The 10,126-nt window shown below is 67.3% G+C and overlaps 1 protein-coding gene across 1 annotated transcript; it reads left to right on the top strand.

Annotated features, from left to right (window-relative positions):
* Window positions 1-3,046: 3,046 nt before the first annotated feature.
* On the top strand, window positions 3,047-9,499 carry ICAM5 (intercellular adhesion molecule 5). Its single transcript, XM_074167249.1, has 10 exons — window positions 3,047-3,104; window positions 3,994-4,272; window positions 4,385-4,699; window positions 5,259-5,537; window positions 5,643-5,921; window positions 6,024-6,266; window positions 6,367-6,609; window positions 7,763-8,008; window positions 8,691-8,954; window positions 9,037-9,499. The coding sequence occupies exons 1-10, from the start codon at window positions 3,047-3,049 to the stop codon at window positions 9,243-9,245; spliced, it is 2,415 nt and encodes an 804-aa protein (XP_074023350.1). The 3' UTR covers window positions 9,246-9,499.
* The last annotated feature ends 627 nt before the right edge of the window (window positions 9,500-10,126 follow it).

The following is a 10,126-nucleotide window of genomic DNA, read 5'->3' as shown; positions in this document are numbered from 1 at the left end:
GCAGGGATGGGGTACAGGCAGAGATTGGGTACAGGCAGGGATTGGGGTGCAGGCAGGGGATTGGGGGGTGCAGGCAGGAATTTGGGGGTGCAGGCAGGGATTGGGGTACAGGCAGGGGATTGGGGGGTACAGGCAGGAATTTGGGGGTGCGGGCAGGAATTTGGGGGTACAGGCAGGGGATTGGGGGTGCAGGCAGGGATGTAGGGCTGGGGGCGGGGATCCGGGCTGGGGGGAGGGGACCGGAGCCAGGGACAAGGTGGGGGAGGGGGATGCGAAGCAGAGGGGGGAGGGGCTCCATAGGGGAGGTGTTGGGGGGCCCGAGCGGGACGATGGGGGGGGGGGGGGGAGAGGGGGGGGATCCCCCGCGTGTCACCCCCCCCCCCCCCACGGTGCCCGAGCATCATCCCCAAGCGGCCGCGGCCGGAGCCTGGCAGCGCCTGGCACCGTCACTCCCGCCGCGGCGTGACACTGGCACACGGCATGACACGGCACGGCACGCCACGGCACGGCATGACACGCCACGGCATGGCATGACACGCCATGGCACAGCCGAGCACGGCACAGCAGAGCACCCCGCGGCACAACACGGCACGACACGGCACGACACGGCACGGTGAGGCCTGCTCCGGTGCCGGTAGCGGTACCGGCAGGGCGTTGGCGTGGGCAGGCGTGGGCCATCGGCGCTGTGAGGGGACGGGGCGGGGGGACACCCGACACGGCGTCAGCGTGGCGTGGGTTCAAGGGAGGCGTTGGCGTGTGCAGGGGATGCACGTCACGCGTGCCCGAGTGCACATGGTACCTGTATCTGCATGCACATGCGATGCACGCCTGCGCGGACATGGTACACATACAACACATGCCTGCATGCATGTCATACGCATATCTGCATGCACACATGATGCATGCCTGCATGGACATGAAATACACACCTTGTACACACACATGCATGCATGACATACGTGTATCTGCACGCACATGCGATGCAGGCCCACGTATGATGCACACATCTGCACGTGTGTATGCATGCGATATGCCTGCATCTGCATGATACATGTGGCATGCACACACAACGCACGCCTCTGTGCATGATACACACCCCTGCATGCACACGCATGCATGTTTGCGATGTGGCTGTGTGCACTTGATGCACACGTGATGTACATGATATGCACACCTGCACACACATGTAATGCGTGGCTCCATGCACGTGCTGCACATGCAATGCACACGAGACCCATGCCTGTATTCACATGCAATGCGTGAGTGCATACACATGATGCAAACGCAGCGCACACCTGCGTGCACACGATGCACACGTGGTGTACACGATATGCATGCCTGCATGCATGTGTAATGCATGGCTCTATGCGTGTGCAGCACATGCAGTGCACACGAGACCCACGCCTGCATGCACACGCAATGCACGCGTGCATGCACGTGATGCACATGCAATGCACGTGTGCATACACGATGCACATGAGACCCACACTTGCATGCACGTGCAATGCACGCCTGCACACGTGTGTTGCATACCCCTTTGTGCACACATGTGGCTACAGGAGGCCCCATTCCTCCCCCCCCCCCCCCCCCAGCCTGTGACCGTCCCCTGCCTGTCCCCAGGTTGGGGGGGACACGGGGGGTGGTGACACGGGGGAGGACAACACGGTGGGAGGGACACGGGGTGGGGGGGTGGTGACACGGTGGGGGGGGACACGGGGCCGGGGGGGGGTTGGTGACACGGTAGGGGGGACACGGGGCGGGGTGACACGGTGGGGGGTATGGGGGGGTGGTGACACGGTGGGGGGGACAAGGGGGGGTGGTGACACGGTGGGGGGGGGGGGGGGACACGGTGAGGGGACATGGGGGGGTGGTGACACGGTGGGGGGGGGGACACGGTGGGGGGACATGGGGGGGTGATGACACGGGGCGGGGGGACGACACGGGGGTGGTGACACGAGGGGGGGGACACACACAGAGGGGGGGTTGGGGACAGCTGGTCCCGGTCTGTCGCTGCTCCCACGCCGGAGCGGTGCCTCCCCCGCGGCGCAGCTGCTACTGGCAGCGGGGGGGGGACAGGACACGGGGGGGGGGGTGGGACAGGACACGGGGTTGGGAGGGCCCATGCGGGCACGGGGGGGGGGTCTATGAAGGACCGAGCACGGGGGCCCGATCCGGGTACGGGGGGGGGGGTGGTGGTGTGTGTCGATCCGGGCAAGGTTTTGGGGGGGGGGGGGGGGGGGAATCCTGTGCGGGATCGAGCATGGGGGGGGACTGATCCGGGCACGGGGCGGGGGGGGGGTCCGATACGGGCAACGTTTTTATGGGGGGGGGGTGGGGGGGTGGGTCTTGTGCAGCGTCGGGGCCAGAATCGGGCAAGGTTTTGGGGGGGGTCCTGTGCAGGATCGAGCATGGGGGGGGCCCGATCCCTGTACTGGGGGGGTGGTCCTGTGCAGCGCCGAGCAAGGGGGGGGTGGGGGGGGCGATATGGGAAAGGTTTGAGGGGGGGTCTTGTGCAGGATCGAGCACGGGGGGGGCCCGATCCGGACACGGCGGGGGGGGGGGGGGGGGGGGGGGCCTGTGCAGCGCCGAGCAAGGGGGGGGGACGATACGGGAAAGGTTTGGGGGGGTCCTGTGCAGGATCGAGCACGGGGGGGGCCCGATCCGTGTAGGGGGGGGGATGGTGGTCCTGTGCAGCGCCGAGCACCGGGCGGGGGCGGCCGGAGCCTCGGGAGGGCTCAGGCGGGGGCGGGGGGAGGAGCAGCCCCGCGGTACCGGCGCCGTCCTCGCCTCCGTGCACGGCAGCGGAGGAGCTGCCTTCATCTCCATCCTCCTCCTCATCCTCCTCCTCATCCTCCTCTTCTTCATCCCCATCCTCCTCCTCCTCATCATCCTCCTCTTCATCCCCATCCTCCTCTTCATCTCTATCCTCTTCTTCGTCTCCATCCTCTTCCTCGTCTCCATCCTCTTCCTCCCCATCCTCCTCTTCCTCCCCATCCTCTTCTTCATCCCCATCCTCCTCTTCCTCCCCCAGCGGAGTCGGGACCCGATGGGACCCCCCGGCCCGGCCGCCCGGCTGCTGCCCCCGCTCATCCTGGCACTCGCAGGTAAAAGGGGGGGGGGGGGGGGGGGGAACCTCGGGGGGTGGGGGGCGCTCCGGACACCTGGGTCCCTCCGGGATGGGTGGGTGGGGGGACTCCGGGGACCTTGGGACCCATAATCCTGGGAAGCGGGGGGTGGTGGTCTCCGGGGACCCCAGGGACCCGGAGGGGGCAAGGGGGGGGGGGCCGCCCTGAGGACCCCCCAGACACCAGGGACCTATAATTAGGGGGAGGGGGGGGTGGAGCCCAGACACCTGGGTCCCTTAATTGGGGGGGGGGGAATGGTACCCCAAGGACTGGTAATTATGGGGGGGGGGGCTGGACCCCCAGAGAGCCCTGACACCTGAGACCCAGCATGATGGGGAGTGAGAACACGCCCCCCCCCCCCCCCCCCCCGAGACCCCCAAAATCAGGCATGCTTCAAGCTGGGGGGGCTGGGGGGTGGACCCCAGAAGCCTGGGCCCCTTCTTTCTTGGGGGGGTGTGGGGGGGATGGACCCCCAGGACCCCAGACACCTTATTTCAGGGAGGGGGGGGGGGAGGAGGAACCCCAAGGACCCTGAGATACTAGGGACCCATAGTGCTGGGGGGGGGGAACATGGGGGGGGACTCACAGGACCCCAAATGCCTGGGTCCTTTATTTTTTGGGGGGGAGGGGTAGGGCATGGGCCCCAAACACCCCAGGGACTCAAGACACCAGGGACCCTTAGTGCTGGGGGGGACACGGGGGGACCCCCAGGAGCCCAGATGTCTGGGTGCCCTCCCTGGAGTTGGGAGGGGTCTCGGCATAGGCTCGCTGGGATGCCCCCCCCCCCCCCCCCAAGCTGGGATATGGGGGGGGCCCCAGGCGCGGGGGGGGTGTGTGCCAGTGCTGCCCGCGGTGGGGGCTCTCGCAGGGGCCGCCCGGGGCACGTTCACGGTGGGGGCCTGGCCGCGGGTGGCCGTGGTGCCCTTCGGGGGCTCGGTGGCCATCAACTGCAGCCGCAGCGCCTGCCCGGGGGGCAACGCCACACTGGGGCTGGACACCCCCCTGCCCGTGGCCTTGGGGGCCGGGGGGGGCCGCTGGCAAAGCTTCCGCCTCCTCAACGTCTCCCAATGGAGCCCCGGTGCCGCCACGTGCTACGGGCGCTGCGGTGACACCCAGGTCAACGCCAGCGCCGGCATCCTCGTCTACCGTGAGTGCCAGGGGGTGGGGGAGCCATGGTGACATGGCGGGGGGGGGGAATGCGGTGACATGGCGGGGGGGGAGAGGGGGGATGCAGCTGATGGGTGGTGGCCCCCTCCCAGGGTTGCCGGAGCGGGTGGTGCTGGAGCCGGTGCCGGCGATGGCGGTGGGCGAGAGCCGGAACCTGACGTGCCGGGTGGTGGAGGTGGCCCCGGTGGGAAACCTGACGGTGACGTTACGGCGAGGCACCGAAACGCTGCGGACGGAGAGTTTCGCCGCCGCCACCGAGGGCAGCGCCAGCGTGGCCGTCAGTCACCTGCTGACCGCCGGCCCCGGCGACCACGGCCAGGACGTCACTTGCCACGCCGAGCTGTCCCTGCGGCCACACGGGCCGCTCTTCGCCCGCGCCGCTGTCCCCGTCAAGCTGTCGGTTTTCGGTGAGTCCTTACGGCACCCCCAGGCTCCGGTGTTGGTGCTGGGGGTGCTGCCGGGGGGAAGGAGACAGGGAGCAGCCTGGCACCACCATGTCCCTGTCCCCATCCCTGTCCCCATGCCAATCCCATCCCCTCCCCATCTCCACCCCAATCCTGTCCTCATCCCATCCCCATCCCATCCCATCCCCATCCTGTCTCCATCCCATCCCCTCCCATCCCCACCCCAAACCCACCCCCATCCTGTCCCCATCCCATCCCCATTCCCATCCTCGTTCCCATCCTCATCCCATCTCCATCCTCATCTCCATCCCAGTCTCCATCCCCATCCCATCTCCATCCCCATCCCATCCCCATCCTTGTCTCCATCCCATCCCCATCCTCGTCCCATCTCCATCCCCATCCTCGTCCCCATCCTTGTCTCTATCCCATCCCCATCCCATCCCCATCCCAGCTCCCGCCCTGGCACAGCACCCTTCCGGCAGCTCCTCATCCTCAACGGAGCCACCAGGATCCTCCCGCCCTGGCACCGAGGCACAGCCCCGGTGACACCGTGTCCCCACAGCCCTCCCGGAGCCACCCCAGCTCCAGGTTCCCACCCACCTGGAGGTCGGCACCACCGCCAACGCCAGTTGCCGGATCACCGGAGCCTTCCCGGCCGGGGACGTCCGCTTCGCCATCATCCTGGCAGGGCAGAGCCTGAATGTCACCGTCACGGCAGCTGGGGACGTGCTGACCGCCGTCACCACCCTGTCACCCGGCTCCCCGGGACGGCAGGAGCTGGCTTGCACCGCGGCGGTGGCGACGGCGGCACGGACGGCACGGAGGCAGCTCCATGTCTACCGTAAGGCACCGGAGGCGGCGGCAGTGGCAGCGGGGGGGTGGGGGGGAGACACACAACCGGAGGCTGGGCCAAAATCCCCTTGAGACCCACGACACCTTCCCGCAGGCTTCCCGGCGCCCATCCTGGAGCTGAGCCCGGCGGCGGTGCCGGCGGGCAGCGAGGTGACGGTGACATGCCGCGCCGGGGTCGCCGACCCTCCGGCCGTTCGGCTGCAGCTGCGCGATGCCGACGGCGGGGTCCTGGCCGAGGGACCGGAGTCGCCGCTGGAATTGCGGTTGGTGGCCCGGCGGGAGGACGACGGGCAGCAATTCGGGTGCCGGGCCAGCCTGGCCATCGACGACAGCGTGGTGACAAAGGAGAAGGACGTCCGGCTCGCCGTGCTCTGTGAGTGCCGCGCCGGGGGGAGGGTGGGGGGGAAAGGGAGAAGGGACCTGGCTGTTCCTGGTTGTTCCCGGCATTCCCGGTGCATCCCTCCATCTTTTCCAGACATGCCCGAAATGACGGCGAGCGACTGTCCCGGCAACCGCACCTGGCTGCGGGGGACGCGGGAAGCGCTGTCCTGCCGTGCCACCGGCAACCCCGCGCCCACCGTGGTCTGCGGCCGCAACGGCGTCACCGTCGGCACCGGGGAGCCTGAACCGGTCACCCGTTCCCGAGCCGGCACCTACCTCTGCAACGCCACCAACGCCTTGGGGACACGGAGCCGGCTGGTCACCGTCCGCGTGGAGTGTGAGTGGTGCCACCATCTCCCGCCGCGACCGCGCCGGTGGCACCGGCACTAACCGAGATCCCTCTTTTCTGCTCCCCGTTCCCCCCCCCCCAACCCAAGACGAGCCCACCCTGACGGAGAGGGGCTGCCCGGCCCATCGCACCTGGGTGGAGGGGGAGCGGCGGGAGCTGGGGTGTCGCGCCGATGGGGACCCCCCCCCCAACACCCGCTGTACGCGTGACGGCGGTGCCAGCCGCGGCCGGGGCAGCCGGGCCGTCAGCCGCGCCGACGCCGGGCGCTACGTCTGCCGGGCCACCAACAAGCACGGCTCGGCCGTCCGCAGCGTCATTGTCACCGTCGAGTGTGAGTGACCAGGGCGGGGGGGGGGACGGACAGGGATCTGGTGGTGCCAGGGATGCCAGGAATGGGATAGGGATCGGGTGGTGCCAGGGTCAGGATGAGGATCTGGTGATGCCAGGGTCGGGATGGGGATCTGGCGGTGCCAGGAGTGCCAGGGATGGGACAGGATGGGGATCTGGTGGTGCCAAGAATGCCAGGAATGGGATAGGGATCTGGTGGTGCCAGGGATGGGATGGGACGGGACGGGGATCTGGTGATGCCAGGGTCAGGATGAGGATCTGGCGGTGCCAGGGATGCCAGGGATGGGATAGGGATCTGGTAGTGCCAGGGATGGGACAGGATGGGGATCTGGTGGTGCCAGGAATACCAGGGATGGGATAGGGATCTGGTAGTGCCAGGGATGCTGAGGGCAGGATGGGGATCTGGTGGTGCCAAGAATGCCAGGAATGGGATAGGGATCAGGTGGTGCCAGGGATGGGATGGGGATCTGGCGGTGCCAGGGATGCCAGCATGGGACAGGGATCTGGTGGTGCCAGAGCTGCCATGGTGGGACATGGATTTGGCGGTGCCGGGGATGCCGGGGTCAGGATGGGGATCTGGCGATGCCAGGAAGGCCATGGATGGGATGGGATGGGGATCTGGTGATGCCAGGGTTGGGATGGGGATTGAGCGGTGCCAGGGATGGGACAGGATGGGATGGGGATATGGTGATACCAGGGTCAGGACGGGGATCTTGCGGTGCCAGGGATGGGATAGGGATCGGGTAGTGCCAGGGATGCCGAGGTCAGGATGGGGATTTGGTGGTGCCGGGGATGCCAGGGATGGGATTAGGGATCTGGTGGTGCCGGGGGTGCCAGGGATGGGACGGGGGTGCTGCAGCCAGGCGGGGTATCTGGCTGTGCCGGAGATGCCGTTATCCATAGTGGGGATGCCGGCTGTGCCAGGGATGCTGTGGCGATACCGGGAATGCCACATCTGTGCCAGGGATGCCATGTCTGTGCCGGCACAGTGGGGACCCCGACTGCCCTTGTGCCGGTCCCCTGGGCACCGGGTGGGGAGCAGGGGGTGGCGGTTGGTCCCTGCACCCCAAAAATGGGGTGGGGGGGGGATAGCCAGCACCCAGCCCTCCCCGTGCCACATCCCTCCCGGTTTCCAGACGAGCCCAGCATCGGGGAGACGGGCTGCCCGGCGCAGCGGCTGTGGGTGGAGGGGACCCCGGCGGAGCTGGCCTGTGCCGCCAGCGGGAACCCCCCACCCCACGTCACCTGTGACAAGCTGGGGGACGACCAGGACCCCCCCTTGACCAGCCCCAACGTCACCCGCGCCCACGCCGGCACCTACCAGTGCCGGGCCACCAACAGCCATGGCTCAGCCCTGCGCAACGTCACCGTGGCCGTCGAGTGTGAGTGCAGGGGGAGGTTTTTCGGGGGGGGGGGGGAAAGGGGAGGTTTGGGGGTAAAAAAAAAAGGGGTGTTTGGGGGTAAAAAAAGATGGTTTGGGTGTAGAATAAAGAGGGGGGGCAGAAAAAGGGGGGGGGGTTGGGGGTAGAAAAAATGGGGGGGTAGAAAAAAGGGGTTTTGGGGCAGAAAAAAAAAGGGGGGGCCAGAAAAAGGGGAGAGTTGGGGGTAGGAAAAGGGGAGGGTAGGAAAAAAGGGGGTTTGGGGCAGAAAATGGGGGATTTGGGTGTAGAAAAAAGGGGGGGGGTTGGGGCAGAAAAAATGGGGGGTAGAAAAAAGGGGGTTTGGGGCAGAAAATGGGGGATTTGGGTGTAGAAAAGGGGGGGGTGGGGCAGAAAAAGGGGGGGTTGGGGGTAGAAAAAAGGGGTTTTGGGGCAGAAAAAAAGGGGGGGGCCAGAAAAAAAGGGGTTTTGGGGCAGAAAAATGGGTGTTTGGGGCAGAAAATGGGGGACTTGGGTGTAGAAAAAAGGGGAGGGTGGGGCAGAAAAAATGGGGGGTGGGGGAAGAAAAAAAGGGGGGTTGGGGCAGAAAAGGGAGGGGTTTGGGGACAGAAAAAGGGGTTCTGGTTATTTTTCATGGCCGGGGGGGGGGTGGTTTTGGCTGAGGGCCGGTGCCATGGGGGTGCAGACAGCCCCCCCGCCGTGATCCTGCGGGTCCTGCCCTCGGCCAACGTCTCGCGGGGGGCCAGCTTCAGCGTGGAGTGTCGGGCCGAGGGGCTGCCCCCCCCCACCTACGGCTGGGCGCTGCCCCCCGCCCCCAACCTCCGCCTGGCCCCCGACAACCGCTCGGTGGCCGTGGCCGGTGCCGCCGCCGCCAACCGTGGCCTCTACACCTGCACGGCCACCAACAGGCACGGCCGGCGAGCCGGCAGCGTGGTGGTCCGGGTGGACGGTGAGATATTTAGGGATGGAGGAGGTGGGGGGGGGTGTCACCGCCACCGCCGCGGCGTCACCGGCACCTTCTGGCCCCGCAGAGAGCCGGCTGGCCCTGGTGGCCTCGTTGGGCTCCTTGGGGGCCGTGACGGCGGTGGGTTTGGTGGCCGCCGGGGGTTATTACCTGAAATCCACGGCGTGTAAGAAGGGGGAGTACAACGTGCGCGACGCCGAGGGTTCCTCCGAAGCCGCCTGTCTCCATCGTCACCGTCACCCCGACGTCTTCGGCATCCAGCTCACCCAGCCCTGAACTGGGAACGGGGGCCCCCCCAAACCCAACTGGGATGGAGGTTTTGGGGGATCCCATCCTGGCCACAGTGGGGGTTTTGGGGGGTTTTTAGGGGTGTTTTGGGGGGGTTTTTTAAAATGTTTTGGTGCTGTGCCGGGGGCGGCGCGGCTGTAACTCAGGGGGGGAGTACTGGGGCGAGGGGGGGGTCGCGGCCACCGGCTCTTCCCAAGGGATGAAGCAACGCCCAAGAAATAATTAATAAATAATTCTGGTTTAATGGGGGGGGAAGAAGGTGGGGACTCCGGCTGCAGGGGCGGGGGGGGACGGGGGACACCCCGGGGTGAGCCCCTGCTCTGAGCTCCAGGGAGGGGACCCAGGCGTCTGGACCATCCCTTGACCCCAACCCATAGCCAGGGACCCCCACCCTGGCCACCACCTCAGTGTCCCCAAGCCCCACCCCATGTCACCAACCCCTTGTCAGGGACAGGGACCCCCAACCGGGCCACCATCTCGATGTCCCCAGGACCCATCCCACATCCCCAACCCATAAGACAGGGACCCCCAGCCCGGCCACCACCTCACTGTCTCCAACCCCCACCTCATGTCCCCAACCCATAAGACAGGGACCCCCAACCGGGCCACCATCTCGATGTCCCCAAGCCCCACTCCATGTCCCCAACCCATAAGACAGGGACCTCCCACCCGGCCACCACTTTGATGTCCCCAAGCCCCATCCCACATCCCCAACCCATAGCCAGGGACCCCCAGCCTGGCCACCACCTCAGTGTCCCCAAGCCCCATCCCGTGTCCCCAACCCACACCCAGGACCCCCATCCTCGTCCCCGCAGCTCCCCGCTGGGGCCACCGAGCCACCAGTGATGGCACCAAGACCTGTCCAAGCA

The sequence above is a fragment of the Numenius arquata genome, unplaced genomic scaffold (genome assembly GCF_964106895.1).
Source record: "Numenius arquata unplaced genomic scaffold, bNumArq3.hap1.1 HAP1_SCAFFOLD_887, whole genome shotgun sequence".
Classification (NCBI taxonomy): Eukaryota; Metazoa; Chordata; class Aves; order Charadriiformes; family Scolopacidae; genus Numenius; species Numenius arquata.
Note: the sequence above shows the minus strand (reverse complement) of the source record. Positions and strands in the feature narration are given on the sequence as shown.

Bases quoted from the DNA above. Each gene is read 5' to 3' on its own strand.
- ICAM5 (XM_074167249.1), top strand. From the start codon at position 3,047: ATGGGACCCCCCGGCCCGGCCGCCCGGCTGCTGCCCCCGCTCATCCTG. The intron at 3,105-3,993 runs GTAAAAGGGGGG...GGGCTCTCGCAG, and splicing joins GCTCATCCTGGCACTCGCAG to GGGCCGCCCGGGGCACGTTC. The intron at 6,610-7,762 runs GTGAGTGACCAG...CCCGGTTTCCAG, and splicing joins CGTCATTGTCACCGTCGAGT to ACGAGCCCAGCATCGGGGAG.